Here is a 16,197-nt window from a genome sequence, read left to right as displayed (position 1 = left end):
GTCAGAAAGTTACTATATCTATAGAATTTTGTTGTTATGAACTTGCGTTAAGATTTGTTTTTAATTCCTTTGCAAGTCACGGCGTATGATTTTTAATAGTGTGGTTCCTTTGTTAACTCTCCGGTCAGATACAGAGGCTGATGAATGATTCCGTTCATCTAACTTCTGACAAAAACTTAGACATTGTTAATTTCCTTCTTTTTCTTTCTCAAAACGTTTTTTTTGTTCCCATCTATTGATATTTCAATCTTTTTCATATCCAATTTTAAGCCGAAGAGAGAGATGCATACGGAGAAATACCATGTGTAATTACCTTAAACAAGAGTAAACTTTGGAGTAGATAATAGAATAATGACTTATTGAAAAAGATTGTATGAATTTACTATTGTAGATTAATTTTACTAGTTTTGTTGTTGTTTGTGTTTTCTTGTTGTGTTGACAGGGTTGCTTTAGACACTCTTGCTGCATTGCTAAAATCAAGTAAGTTTTTAAATACTAGAAATACTAGATACTATTTTTCTGAGAATTCTATTTATTATGTTAAAGAAACTGGAAATGTAGATTTAGACTATAGTTATAAAGCTGGTTTATAATATTCTAATGTCAAAATAGATTTTTCCTTTTAGTGTAGTTGATGTGCATCATAACTAATACCATATTATGTTTATTGAGCTATAATTTATTTAGTATATTTATATAATTTAGTCAAGCACATTGATTTCTTATTTCTAAGTAATTTAGATAACATAAAAATCCATTAGTAGAGGAAAATATATAAGTATCATGTTTTGAAAGTAAAGCTAACATGGTATTGAACTTTTACTATAAGAAATATCTTTAACAACTACTATCTCTGATTTTGTGAGTGACTTAGAACCCTACAAATTTTATTTCTACCGTAAATGTAAGTTTATATAACATTTAGAAAATGTGACAATATACATTTACAGTCTAATTCGTTTACAAAATAAAGCACTGTTTTCCTTATCAGAATTGAAGCATTGGAGTAGATATGTCTTATGCTTTTGGAGAGTAATCGTCTGTACTTACATATATTTTTTCTCTCCAAGATACTGAGTCTCTTTATTTTAAATATCTTTTTGGGGGGCTTCAGGGGTCTGTTGGTTGATTACATAAACATTTTGTTTAATCACAGTAACATTTGGTCTTCACAATCTGTGTTGGTGGCTGGGTGGCTTTTATATGTCCCCACCCCACTCCACCCTCCACAAGGGAGACGTAATTAACAGCTAGCTCATCAAGAACTGTCAGGGGTGAGACCAACTTGCCCTTACATTTTAATTACCAGAATTCTTTTTTTTTTTTTAAATAATAGCAAATAATGAATTGATCAAAAATCTAATATTTGGTAATGATTTATTAAATTTTAAAAATCACCTTAGGTATTAGTAGTAAATAATATAATTCTCATTTAACAATTTTATTTTTCGAATGAAATGTATGACACTCAGTTAGATTAGCTTTGTAGCTTTATTTTCATATATGATGTGGTAAGCTTTAGACCAAGATCACAATACGTGGATTAATTTTAGAAGATATTTTTAGGTTTGCTTTGATGGGTCCTGAGTTTGTGGTTCAAACTGTATAAAGATTAATTCTTAATATGGGCAAATACTTTTGATTTGGAGTAGATTAGAATAGCTATTGAAACTAAACTTTTATTAAAGCTTACTAATTTTTAGGATCACTGATAGTGAAGTCATTAATTCTAAGTTAGTAAAAGCCAAAATTCTCATAAGTTGCAAGTATTTTATAGAAATCAATCCATGATTACTGTAATTTAATATTTTCAGTTTTTAGTAGTAGTCTCCTTTTTACTCCCTCCCTTCTTTTTCAAATGAGGGTGGTGGGCAAACATACATGTTTATTCCATCAAAATAAAAAAAAGTAACTGACAAGTAGAATGACTTCAGTTTATATTTAATATATTTTCAGATGACACATGGCACTAAATAGGATGAAAATTGAATGATACAAAATAAAATTTACTAGCCTACTGCATATTTTTAAACAAATCATGGCATTTTGGAGCATTCTCATTTATTTTTCAAAATTTTTTTTGGTTTTGGCAGGGAGGAGCAATCATTTTCTTTAAAAGGATAAATTAGACTTTAGAGAGGGAAGAAGAGACATAGGCTAACTGTGAGTTTGGTACACTGAATACATGAATAAAGTTCCCTTTACTAATGTTTTAATTGTGCTCAGCACAGATTGCATGTAGCTCTGTTCACTTCCTTTAAGGGGCACTCAGCACCTGTGTTTGAATTATGGGCAAGTTTCTTACTTAATCTTTCTTGAAGAATTTTAATGTTTCTCATAAATTCCATTTAGGCTATTGGGAATCTTGGTGGAAACCCACAAGGTTTGTAATAGGAATTAGAATGATCATAATGGCTTTTAACAAAATCACATTCACAGCTAGTAAACTAAAGGCTTATTTCCAACTGGTATAAACAAAGTGTATATTCATTTAAAATGTATGAAGCTTTTCTTGGTCAAAACAATGGAAGTGATTTTGTAAATAGCCACAGCCTTAGCACACTAGCTATTGTAGACGCAATACTGGGTTTAAAGCCTTCACATAAGAAATCTTTTCCGTAGCTCTAGTAAGTGTCTTCTGCCTGTCTAATGTCAGAACATAGTTCTGAAAGGGAATTAATAGGTTTATCTTAGTGTTTTAGGTTTGTACTAGTACATTTAGAAACTGTAATAATTCAGGCAGCTAAAATCAGTGGAGGCTTACTACTGCATTATCTTAGTGTCCATACTGTGAACCTGGTGGGTATTTTATAGGTGTATTTGAGATTAAGAAGAGATTAGTATTTCCTTGTAATTAAACAACCTCAGATGGGTATTGCACATTATCTTGCACCCCTTATAATTAACCCACCAGAGCAGCATTGGGTGACTTGGTATGTTGCTCTGATATGATTCCCTTGCCACTATCTTAGTAAAATGTACCCTATGGTTAATAATTTTAAATACTAATACTTTTAAAAATAATAAAATTAGGTCAAACATGGATTTATTTGTTAATTCTACTCCAATAAAATTGAGTATTTACAAAAACCTTTAGTGTAGTTCTTATTGCAATAAAAATCTAATGACTAGAAAGCCAGAAAGCACTATTTTCTAATCATGTAATGCTCCTTAAATTTCATTTACTAAAAAAGTTACGGAAGTATTTTTTAATGAGCATTGTTATAATATGAATATTTATATAATTGTGGAGTAATTAGAGCAATTAATTTTAGTGGAAACACAAAGTTTGCAATAGAAGCTACGATTCAATAGGGTTTATTTCAGTGGGAACATAAAGTTTGTAATAGAAATTATAAAAATGATAGCAGATCTTCTAAAAATCACATTCACAACTAGCAAGTAGAAAGCTTATACATTTCATTTGGTGTAACAAAAATCAGTATATTCATAAATTTTAAAATACATGAAGCTTTTGTTAGTAAACAAAAGCCTTTAAAAAGATGTTCCTCTAATTTTAGTAAAGAGATTTTGATATTTATAAATTGTGAAACATTATATAGGCAGATTTTGGAAGAGGTTGTAATTTTCTCTCTGGAACTTCATATTTATTTTGTTAGAAAAAATATAAATATGTGCTTGTCATTTGTTTTGGAAAAAAGAATTATAAGTATCCATCACAATATTGAGGTGATATTTTAAATTTGATTTATTCTACCACTCACTCTCGTCATTTAAAAAATATTCTTTCTCAATTTTCTTTTGTTAAAGAAACAAATGCCAGGAGAGCTGTAGACAGAGGATATGTCCAAGTGCTTTTAACAATTTATGTAGATTGGCACCGCCATGATAACCGGCATAGAAACATGCTCATTCGGAAAGGAATTTTACAGAGTTTAAAAAGTGTTACAAACATCAAGTTGGGAAGAAAAGCATTTATTGATGCCAATGGGATGAAAATTCTGTATAATACTTCGCAAGTGAGTTATTTTCTTCTTATTATTGTGATTATGTACTAATGATATGATTTGGTTGTTAAGAAAACTGAATTAGTGTGCAAATACTCAGAAACGTATACACAGGATAAATGCATTTTTCGAAAATCTTAAAAGTAAAAGACAATTATTTCTCACATGTGACCTCAGGCTGAGTTGGAGGAAATGGTCAGTGCACAGCTCTGCAATGTGAAATTTTCTTCCAAAGGCAAAAGGAAGAAGTAGAAATTCATCCACTTAGCAAGAGGGGATTCCGTAAAGCCATGTTTTCTAGGATGTGTAGTTGGCTGTACTCGGTGTTGTATGCTCCTCTCATGAGGTATCTGTGGATCCTTTATAGCCTGTAGAGCAGCTCTGTTGTCTGTGAGTATTCTGCACGTTTTCCTGCTGGATAGAGGCTTTTTTGAATAGAGAAAATGAAACCTGGAACTGGGAATGCTAGATCTGCCAGCCATTTTAAGCATAAACATTTTTGACAGTGTATTTAGTGAGATCCTTTCTAGTTGCTGTGTTGACTGTCAGCCATGGGGAATGAGGATGTTGCAATGCAACCCCCCCCTTTTTTTTTTTAAGAAAGCTATAATTATTAGAAAGAAATCTGTCTTTTTGAAAATATCAGCCAGTTATCTTGATTGTGCCCTCCTGGTCTTACACATGACAAACACAGTCTATTTTTATATGACAAGAGTTGAGATATCTGAACACATATTTTATGTTTACCTTAGTTTTTTCTTTTCTAGATCAATCATATGTACTTGTTTTTACTACTCCTAGTATAGACATTGATGGATATTTTATATATGAGAAAGAGTTAGGTCACTTGGTTTATGCCACTTAACATTTCTGAGCCTTAATTTCTCATTTGTTTTGACAGGTCAGATGTGAAAATGTATATGGAAACTTTTACAGTGTATCAAAGTACCATCTAAATGTCAATTGTCACTAATAACACTGTTGTTATATGATGGTTTCATATCCCATGTCCGTTAACCCTTCTCCAGATTAGATACCAGGACAGCAAGTCAGACTCTTAAAACTTTATATTGTGGGCCAGGCGCAGTGGCTCACGCCTGTAATCCCAGCACTTTGGGAGGCCAAGGCGGGCGGATCACGAGGTCAGAAGATCGAGACCATCCTGGCTAACATGGTGAAACCCCGTCTCTACTAAAAATACAAAAAATTAGCCGGGCGTGGTGTCGGGCACCTGTAGTCCCAGCTACTCGGGAGGCTGAGGCAGGAAAATGGTATGAATCCAGGAGGCAGTGCTTGCAGTGAGCCGAGATAGCTCTACTTCACTCCAGCCTGGGCGACAGAGCGAGATTCCATCTCAAAAACAAAAACAAACAAACAAAAAAACCTTTATATTGTGATATTCAGGCTATCCTTTTATAAGGTGAATAGCCAACTTATGAGAGGTATTATTGCATGATAACTGATACAGTTCTGAGGAAGGTTTGGTCAAATGCGTGTTTTTTTTTTTTTTTTAAAATTTCTTACACCTTTTAAATTTTCTTGCTTAATCCTTTTCCCCCTTTTCCCTTAAATTATCTTTTTTATTTTATGCCCTAGGCTTGCCAAATGTCCCCCCAAGTCACTCCAAAGATGGTACTGATTTCTGCTTAGTGAAAATATTTAAGGAAAAGTTCTTCTGAATTTGCCACATGGGGTTCTTACTTACACATAGATAATTCTGAATAGTAAAGCTATTTTGTAATTATTCTGTGTTAAAATATTGGTTTTTGAGATATTTGTTTCTAGAAAATTATTAATGTATGACACTTTTTGAAGTAAAGTAAAATTGGTTCAGTTATTCATCAAAAACATTCTTTTTCTTTTTCTTTTTTTAAAAAACAGGAATGTCTGGCAGTCAGGACTCTGGATCCTCTTGTCAATACCTCCAGTCTGATAATGAGGAAGTGTTTCCCAAAAAATCGACTGCCACTCCCAACAATTAAAAGTTCTTTTCATTTCCAGTTGCCTGTTATTCCTGTGACTGGTCCTGTGGCTCAGCTCTACAGCTTACCTCCTGAAGGTAGGATCACAGGGTCACTGCTGCTTTTTGTGGGTTCTTAGAATTATGTGACCCTGTCATTTTCTTTTTATTTATGTCTAACTCCTCAGCAAAGGAAGGCCTCACTTAACATGATAAACATTCACATTTTATTTTAGTTAAGCATTTCTTTAAATATAAGAAATTGGAGGCTAATAATTAAGTGAAATGGTGTGGGATGTGTTGTATATATGCAAATGTGAATTGTGAAATAATTAAGCTTCACATAGGAATATTATTTGATAGCTTATGTACTTTTTTTTTGTTTGTTTTTTTTTTTGAGACAGAGTCTTGCTCTGTTGCCCAGGGTGGAGTGCAGTGGTGCAATCTCGGCTCACTGCAACCTCTGCCTCCCGTGTTCAAGCAATTCTCCTGCCTCAGCCTCCTGAGTAGCCAGGATCACAGGCCTGTGCCACCATTCCCGGGTAATTTTTGTATTTTTAGTAGAGACGGGTTTTCGCCATGTTGGCCAGTCTGTTCTCAAACTCCTGACCTCAAGTGATCTGCCTGCCTCGGCCTCCCAAAGTGCTGGGATTACAGGTGTGAGCCACCACACCCGGCCCAACTTATGTATGTTTTTAAAGTGTAAAAATATAAACATTAAATGTCTAGGTAAATTATGTTTGGGTTTACATGTGTAGCTTTTTAGTGATTTTTTTTCTTAAGTTAAAAAAAATAACCTAATCACCAAAATTACTATGGTTTTATGCTTAACAAAAACTTGCACATGACTTACTTGGATGAAAATATGAAATTATCTGAGGTAGGCTGTTTGTCATTTTCCATATAATACTGTAGGTATACAGTAGAGGAAGTAAGAGTTTATTTATGTGGGGAAGAAGAATTTCTTTGATAACATCTACCAAAGTGAAAAAGAGAAAGTAGTCCTGGCTTTTAATAGAATTTCTATAGTATTTTCTTATCAGTTGATTACTTTTTTGAAAAAAAAACAAAAACGAAGATTCTTTATTTATATGTAAAATTCTTATTTGAAACAAGTGTTTTAAGAGAATTTTCAAGGAATTATATTAGTTTCATTATCCTTGATATAAATTTATTAATGGTATATGTCATAGGGTACACTATTATGATTTTATTTTTAAAATATGTAGTTATTAAAACAAGTTGACACAATATATCAAAATGGATTATTTAGAAACCTCCTTTAAAGTGTTGAAAAGTCTAAGACTAAGTCTAGGACTTATGAGTAAGAAAGCTAAGTAAAAGCAATGGTCCAATACCCTTTTCCCATTCCATTTGAAATTACCGACAGACTTTTACAGGAGAAAATCTGTACCAAATCTGAAAACTGGGTAAGAGGGGCATGGAACAAATACAGAACATTCAAGAGATGTGGTGGAGCTGTGAGTAAATGCAGGAGCAGCATCAAGCCTCCACTCCCTCTTCTAGGAATGCATTATCTTCTGCTAAAGTTGAGGTACCATTAGCACCAGTTTCGAGGGACAATCAGGAAGCAGTTGGAATCCGTTTCTTTCCTACATCAACATAGGATTATGGGGGTTAAGTGGTGGTTCTCACTGGTGGAAAGCTGGTGAGGCTTCTCTGTGCTGCGGCCAGTAGTAACACCAGGAAGGAGGTAGGATATGCCCCAGCAAGTTCTTTATTTAGTGTCTGGATTGACGGATAGAGAAAGCCGACCTCTAGTGCAGTAAATTCACCAAACATGGGAACAAACAAGAAATTATATTTTTCTTTTAGTTCCTTTGATGCCTGCTTCTCAGACCAATGAGTCACTGGACTAGAAATGCATATTTACATTGACTGACAAGCCTTCATGATTCAGATGGGAGAGGAGGGTTCTAATAGCAAGTGTATAGATACTAGGAAAATACTCTCATTCTGTTTTCCATTATTCCTTCCTCCTTCTCCTCCTTCCTCCCCCCGTGTTTCCCGGGCTGGTCTCGAACTCCTGAGTTCAAGAGATCCCCCCCACCTCAGCCTCCCAAGTAGCTGGGACTACATGCCCTTGCCTCTGCTTTGTTTTCCATTATTTTCTCACATGTCAGACTTCATTATATGTTTCACAGTCTTTATTATTATTTACCTTCCTCAGCTAGGATGTGAGTCCACAAGGATAGGTCTGAGCTCTTTTACTCACAGCATTTCTGACCCCCAAATATGTGTCTTTTGTCCTCATACCAGCCAATTCTCCATATCTCCAGACACCAGCTGGGTGTTCTGCAATTCAGTTCAATTCTGACACTGAAGACCTGGAGTTAATTCAGACCCCACAGGTTAAGGGTTTAGTCCCACAGGACTGCTACCACTTCAGATAACAATTACAAGTCTGGACTACCTGTATGTCTGACCTACTGGCAATAAAGTTGATGGGGGTGGGGGTTTCCACAACCTGTTCCTGAAGTTTGATAATTTGCTAGAATGGCTCACAGAACTCAGGAACACTCTACTTATGGTTATGGGTTTATTATAAAGGATACAGTTCGAGAGCTGCCAAATGGAAGCGATGCATAGAGCCAGGTATAAGAGAAGGGGTGTGGGGCTTCCATGCCCTCTCTAGGTATGCCACCCTCCCAGCACCATGATGTGTTCACAAACTCAGAAACTCTGAGTGGTGTGTTGTTTTTTTCTTTTTTTGAGATGGAGTCTCACTCTGTCTTCAGGCTGGAGTGCAGTGGTGCGATCTCAGCTCACTGCAGCGTCCGCTTCCTGGGTTCAAGCAACTCTCCTGTCTCAGCCACCCAAGTAGCTGGGACTACAGGTGTGCACCACCACGCCCAGCTAATTTTTATGTATTTTTTAGTAGAGACGGCGTTTCACCATGTTGGCTAGGATGGTCTTGATCTCTTGACCTTGTGATCCGCCTGCCTCAGCCTCCCAAAGTGCTAGGATTACAGGCGTGAGCCACTGCACCCGGCCGAAACTCTGAGCTTTTATACCATTGTTTAGGGTTTTTATGGAGGTTCCATTATGTAGGTGTGATTGCTTAATTATAGGGCTATTTTTGATAAAATCAGTCCCCAGCTCCTCTCTCCCCAGAGGTTGAGGAGTGGGGCTGAAGTTCCAACTGTCTGATCATGCCTTGATCTTTCTAGTGACCAGCCTCTATCCTGAAGTTATCAAGGGGCCCACAAAGAGTCACATCATTAGAACAAAAGACGCTCCTCTACCTAGGAAATTCCAAGGGATTTAGCAGCTGTGTGCCAGGAACCTGGGACAAAGATCAAATATATATCACAATAGGACTGTTGTTTTTTTCATTTTGTCTTCAGCATCCATTAGATTGTGTGGGACATAATAAGTGCATTTAATGTTTGTTGAATAAATGAATCGAGCTGGCCTTGATACTTATTCTCCTGAATGTTAAATGCTGCATCTATGGAGATTTGAAGGAAAGGGTTCTGACTCAAGACTTCTGGACCTTTATTAGTTGTCACCATATGTGAAGGTGACATATTCTTAGGTATGTTTGGGTACAGAAGTATATTATCCAGGTATTCCCTTCCTGAAGTAATTATGTGAAATATTACTCCAGCCAGTCAGATGATGAATTAGAGATGTCAAGAATGTAGACGTTACCTAAGAGTATTTGTATTAAACATTATAATCTGTTAACTATATAATACTAAATAGTTGTTATAGTATTATTATGAGACATGTTAGCTAATTATTGGCAAAAGATACATAATACAGTTATTATAAAGTGGGTATTTACATAAATGAGCTAAAATTTATATTGATAGATTTCCTAATATTATACTGTTCTTGCATTTCTAAAATGAAAATTATACAAATAATCCAAATGTATATTCTCCAAATGTAAAGGTAACATCTGGAACAGAGATCCTTAAACAGGAGTCCATTGACCCACAGAAATACATGGGTGGCCTTTGGAGACTATGGACACTTTGAAAATTGATGTAAAATTATAGGGGTCCATCATTGCTGTGTAAAAGCAAGGAAATTTCAAAGATGCACAATGTCCTGAGAGCACTAAAGGCTAAGCAAGGACAAGCAGATCAGTTTCAGTAATAAGTCTAAATGGATGAAATACTCCTGTTAAAGGAAAGAGACTCCCAGATTGGGTTAAAAAACAAAATCCGACTAGCTGGTACATATGAAGTCTCTTAAGATAGCAGGATAGAAAGCTTGAAAGTAAACAGATTAGCAAATATGTATGTGTTATTCCTTAGCCCAAAAGAGGTGAGAAGGAAAGTATTATTGTTAAACAAAACACGAATACAGAATAAAAAATGATTAAAACAAGGCAGTGAAGATTATTTTATGCAAGCTAGATAACACATGTGCCAAATACTAAAAGTGGACAAAACTATAATTATTTGAATAACAGAAAGACATTGGTAGAAACAGTGTTGGTGGTTGATTTTAATATACCTCTACATTCTTGGCAAAGTAAATAGGGGTGGTTAAATCAGTCTAAGTAGATGTTAAAGGCAACTCCTGTGAATGCGTTTGAATACACACTTGACCCTAACACAACTTGGGGGTTAGCAGTATCGACTCTGTGCAGTTGAAAATCTGCATAGAACTTTTGACTCCTCCAAAATGTAACTACTAGTAACCTGTTGACCAGAAACCTTACTGATAACATAAACAGTTAATACATATTTTTTATGTTACGTGTATTCTGTACAACAAAGTAAGCTAGACAAAAGAAAATGTTATTTATAAAGTCATAAGGAAGAGAAAACATATTTACTGTTCATTAAGTGGAGGTGGTTTTCATAAAGGTTTACGTCCTTGTTGTCTACACATTGAATAGACTGAGGAGGAGGAGGGATAGGAGGGGTTTTGCTATCTGAGGAGTGACAGAGGCAGAAGAAAATCTGTGTATTAATGAACCTGCACAGTTCAAACTTACATTTTTCAAGGGTCACTGTGTGATTGGAATGGACAATATTTTAGGAAAATATGAATAACTAATATTGACTTAAATAGTAAAAAATTTGAAATTGAATATGCAATCAAGCTTCTTTAGTGAAGACACCAAATGGTGATGACTTCATAGATTAGTTCTGCCAAACTTTCAAGAAATTGTCCTACATTTTATTTTCCAGAGCAAAAAAAAAAAAAAAAAGGAAAGTTTAGAGGCTAGCATGATGCTGAAAACACAATCTGGTAAGATTAATCTGAAACAACCTACAGATCACTGTCACTCATGAAAATAAATATAAAAATCCTAAAGTATTAGCAAATTTAGTTGAGCAGTATTGTTTACGTTTAGGACACCTTGACCAAGTAAAGATGATTTTTAAGAAAGTAAGTTTATTGTAATATTAAGACTTTAATTAGTAAAATGTATTATCAGTAGATCAAAGGGACAAAACCAAATGATCATCTCAGTAAATGCCATGACAAGATTTCATAAAAATCATATCAGTCTAGAAAAATTTTTAAGGAACACAGGAATATTTCCTGAACAAGCTAAGTATAATCTAGCTCAAATCAATAGCCAACATCATAAATAGTAATGAAATGTTAGAGGATGCCTCTCTCAACCATTATTATTTACCGTAGTTTTGAAAACTCTAGCTAAATCAGTAAGATAGGGAAAAGAAAGATCTTAACCATTAGAAGAGTGAGATAAATTTATCAGTATCTGTGGAGGATATTACTGTCTATATAGAAAATCCAAGCAAATCAATTGTAAAAAAGTGGCTTACGCAAAAGAACAGTAAAGTACTATTTACAAGAAAAATGAATAAAATTAAATAGCCTTCCTCTACGTGTGTATATGTGTATCAACAAAAACCACATAGAAAACATAAAGGGAAAGTAGATCACATTTATAAGCACAATAGCAACAACAAAATAAACTTCCCGTGATGTACTTTCCCAGTCCTTATAGAATGTGCAGACTCTTTCCTTCTAATGACTACATCATACAGTTGTAGTATAATTTATCTAACTAGTGTCCTACTGATAGACATTTAAGTTGTTTCCTATATTTCTGTTTTTACTATAAGCCAAGGACATTTTGAAAATCAGTAAGAATTTTGGTTTATATTCCCTGGTTTTAATTTGATTGGCTATACTAATTAATATTGTTAATTATTGGTACTGGTATAATGAATGGATCTTTGAAATAGCAGAGAAGGTCTCAGATGCTCTTAAGCTACATGGCATTTCACATCTGGAGTATAAACCCAAAGGAAAACATCCTACAAAGGAAAATATTTGAAAGGTTTGACTAAAAATTGAAAACATATTTTCTCTCTGATGCTGAACTGCATTTTCTCCTCTCCCTTTCTTTCCAAGCAGTCATTTTTCCTATTTGCAATAGGATTTTCTTTCTTTCTTTTTTTTTTGAGACGGAGTCTCGCACTGTTGCCCAGGCTGGAGTGCAGTGGCGCGATCTCAGCTCACTGCAAGCTCCGCCTCCTGGGTTCACGCCATTCTCCTGCCTCAGCCTCCCGAGTAGCTGGGACTACAGGTGCCCGCCACCACGCCCAGCTAATTTTTTGTACTTTCAGTAGAGACGGGGTTTCACTGTGTTAGCCAGGATGGTCTCGATCTCCTGACCTCGTGATCCGCCCGTCTCGGCCTCCCAAAATGCTGGGATTACAGGTGTGAACCACCGCGCCTTAATTCAATCCCTTTCTTTTTTCCTAGGAGTTATTTTCTTCCTTCTCTTCTTCCAAATGTCAGTTCTTCCCTTGTTTATCCATGACCAACTGCCGTTAGGGCATAAGTATAAATCAACCCAGGTTACCATGTGAAATATGAATATTTATTTTTTGCTATCTGTTTCTAAGAATTTGAGGTGATTTGTTTTTATATTTGTACCTGTATTAGTTAGCGTCGACTAAACTGCTGTTACAAAGAGACCCAGTAGCACAGTCCCTCAAGCAACAGCAGTAATAAACATTTGTGTAACACATACTCTTTGCCTGGCACTTTACGTATATTAACTTCTCTAATGCCCACAGAAACACTATGAGTAGATATCTCCATTTTATAGACAAAGAAACGAAGACAAAGAATTGATGTAACTTGCTGAAGGTCAAATAGCTAGTAAGTTCAGGAGCTAGGATTTGAATTCAGGTATTCTGTTTCTAGAACCCCTGTGCTATCCTGCTACAACATGGAATTTTTTTCCCCCTATATATCCGTCCAGAAGATAGACACATGGTCCTAGGCAGTAGACCTCTACTGGGTCATCAAAGAAAACAGATTGTTTTTATTGTGTTTTTAACCATCTCCATGTGGTTTCCTCATGTGGAAGATGCGAATGGAAAAAATGGAGAAGACAATTTTCTTTTTAAAGAATGTGACCTAGAATTTGTATTCATCACTTTGCCTCCTATACCACTGGCCAAAAGTTGCTCATATAGATGGCCATGACTACTGCAAGGGAGGCTGGATTCTCCATACATAGCTAAAACTCAGGGGCTCAATTACTAAAAGGAAGGGGAGGTGAACATATACTAAGGGGGGCAGTTAATAATCACTACTGTAAGTCACATTGGAAATGGAAGTCAAAAAGAGTTTGGAAAAATAACTTTTAAAAATATTTTCTACTGTGTTTAGAAGCCGTTTTTTACAAGAGAATCCTCCAAGTACTCTTCCTCTTCTTCCCTTGTCTCCCCTACATCCATGGTCCCATGTGCTTTTACATTCTACTCCCTCAGATATTCTTGTTTCATTCCTATTATTGCTATAATGGTCTGGACAGTGTTTTTTCTTTTCCTGTTTGTTGGTCACCTTCCACCCGTATGCTGTCTCTCTCACCTCTTAAAATTGAATTAAGCCATTCTCGTCTTGAAGATTCTCAGTGCCTATCTTCTTTATATTAAAAGTCAATACTACTTGGCCTACTATGTTACATCCTTCATTTTTTAATTCTTTATTTTCCTTTCAGTACTTTCATAAGCATACTCTTCATCCTAGTCATACCTTTTGTTATTTTCTAAAGATATCATTTCACTTCCTTATTTTAGTAGTATTATTTCCTCTTCTTAAAAGCCACACTCACCCACCATTACATTCACATAGAAATCTGTTATACTTTCTACAAGATACTGCTTAAATATCACCTATTCTGTGAAGTGGTCAGCATCAAGCCCCTTGTCTCCAAGCAGTTTACAATTAGTTGTTGCATTTCTTGTTTTCCCCTAGCATTTTGGAGTTTATGGCTTCATTAGCATTTATCTTTGGTATTATAATTACGTGTTTACTTCTTTCTGCTCTTTGACCTCATGAGCCACCTCATTCCTCATTTTCCCATAGCATTTTGGAGTTTATGGCTTCATTAGTGTTTATCTTTGGTATTATAATTACATGTTTACTCCTTTCTGCTCTTTAACCTCATGAGCTGCCTGAGGGAAGAGACTATATTTACACCAAGGCTTGTCCAATATGCTGCCCATGGACCACATACAACGCAGATTGACTTTGAATGTGGCCCAACAGAGATTCATAAACTTTCTTTTTTTTTTGAGATGGAATTTTGCTCTTGTTGCCCAGGCTGGAGTGCAATGGCGCGATCTCGGCTCACCGCAACCTCCGCCTCCCAGGTTCAAGCAATTCTCCTGCCTCAGCCTCCCGAGTAGCTGGGATTACAGGCATGCACCACCATGACCAGCTAATTTTGTATATTTAATAGAGACAGGGTTTCTCCATGTTGGTCAGGCCGGTCTCGAACTCCCAACCTCAGGTGATCTGCCTGCCTCAGCCTCCCAAAGTGCTGGGATTACAGGCGTGAGCCACTGTGCCTGACCTCATAAAATTTCTTAAAACAATATGAGATTTGTGTGTGTGTGTGTAATTTTTTTTTTTTTTTAAGCACACCAGCTATCATTGGTATTAGTGTATTTTATGTGTAGCCCAAGACAATTCTTCCTCTTCCAGTGTGGCCCAGGGAAACAAAAAGATTAGACAACCCGATTTACACATCTTTTGAAAAAATTCCCAGCATATAGCACAGTAGGTGGCACATGACTGTCATTGAAACAAATAGGGGGTCAATTATAAAGGGATGAAGTGAGTCATTGAAATTTATAATAAATAGAAAACAGGATGTTTCATTCAGGCTATTGCAACATAAGACATTATTTTTAAAAACTGAGAACATTAGTAAAATTCACCTTTACAGTGCTTTCCAAATTTTGAAGCACTTTCTTACATGGTCTCATGGGTTTGTCAACAGCTGGGACAGCCTTAGAGACATGTTAAATAAGAAATCTCATTTACTTTTTCTCTGGTGATTGAAATACTTTATATAAGTCACATTCTACCGTTGGCTATGCATATTGTAGAATGCTTACCTCTGACCTACTTATAGCACATTTTGTATCATAGTGGATGACGTAGTAGATGAAAGTGATGACAACGATGATATTGATGTAGAAGCTGAAAACGAAACTGAGAATGAAGATGACCTAGATCAAAAGTTTAAGGTTAGTATAAATTTCTGTAATTAGTTAGCTTTATAAATGATATACTACAGTTGTAAAACAAAAATTGGGTAAATAAATATATATGTAATTGTAGGTTTTACTTTTTCCACATCTTTTTACCATGAATGACTATGCAATTAAAGGGGTAGATGATATTGGTTTAAATCCACTGGTTTGAACAGGACCTTAAAGTAACTTATTTTCACTCTCTCTGACCAGAAAGATTTTATCTAACCTTTCTGCCTTAGATTTTGAAATCTACAAAATTGAAGGAAAATGATCTGAAACTCTCTTGTGGCAACTTATTTCAAAATGCATTATTACCCTTTGTCAGCAGTCTTTTGGGGATACAAAAACAGTAGGAAAATATTCTATAATGGATTTGTTTTTGTGAGAATTAGTGTTTGCATAATGATTCTTAGGTTTCAGTTAATTGAACAAGGAAGTGAAAAAAGTATTATTGAGAAAATATAAAATTATTGTCATATTACATAAGATGTTAGGTAAAGGAGGCAGGTAAGTTTTCGGAGTTTCATTGTACCTCTGGAAGCCTAGAAAGTCTATATTTTGCTTTATTTATAGAGAGAGGACCACTCTAGCATCTGTAGAAAAATGGTCTCTTTTTTTAGCTGTTTAGCCTATTGCTGGGTTTTTTTTTTATGGGGGAGGAGGGATTAATTTGACTCTTTCCTGTTTGGACCAATTTTTGTCTTGCAAAACTGTATCAAAATTGGGGTACACTGAGTATTCGATT

The 16,197-nt window shown here is 35.4% G+C and overlaps 1 protein-coding gene across 10 annotated transcripts in view; it reads left to right on the top strand.

Annotated features, from left to right (window-relative positions):
• Positions 1-16,197, top strand: part of AGTPBP1 (ATP/GTP binding carboxypeptidase 1) — a 193,098-nt gene that overhangs the window by 79,025 nt on the left and 97,876 nt on the right. For 8 of the 10 annotated variants that reach the window (XM_031014672.3, XM_063696501.1, XM_031014673.3 and 5 more), the window contains 4 exons: positions 443-480; positions 3,772-3,980; positions 5,850-6,027; positions 15,346-15,443. In XM_031014672.3, coding sequence (XP_030870532.2) covers positions 443-480; positions 3,772-3,980; positions 5,850-6,027; positions 15,346-15,443 — 523 coding nt within the window. The remainder of the gene's footprint in view (positions 1-442; positions 481-3,771; positions 3,981-5,849; positions 6,028-15,345; positions 15,444-16,197) is intronic. The other 2 variants (XM_055350684.2, XM_055350687.2) reach the window with 1 other exon arrangement.

Source organism: Gorilla gorilla, chromosome 13, assembly GCF_029281585.2.
Source record: "Gorilla gorilla gorilla isolate KB3781 chromosome 13, NHGRI_mGorGor1-v2.1_pri, whole genome shotgun sequence".
Lineage (NCBI taxonomy): Eukaryota > Metazoa > Chordata > Mammalia > Primates > Hominidae > Gorilla > Gorilla gorilla.
The sequence above is the reverse complement of the archived record's forward strand: the minus strand, read 5'-3'. Positions and strand labels throughout refer to the sequence as shown.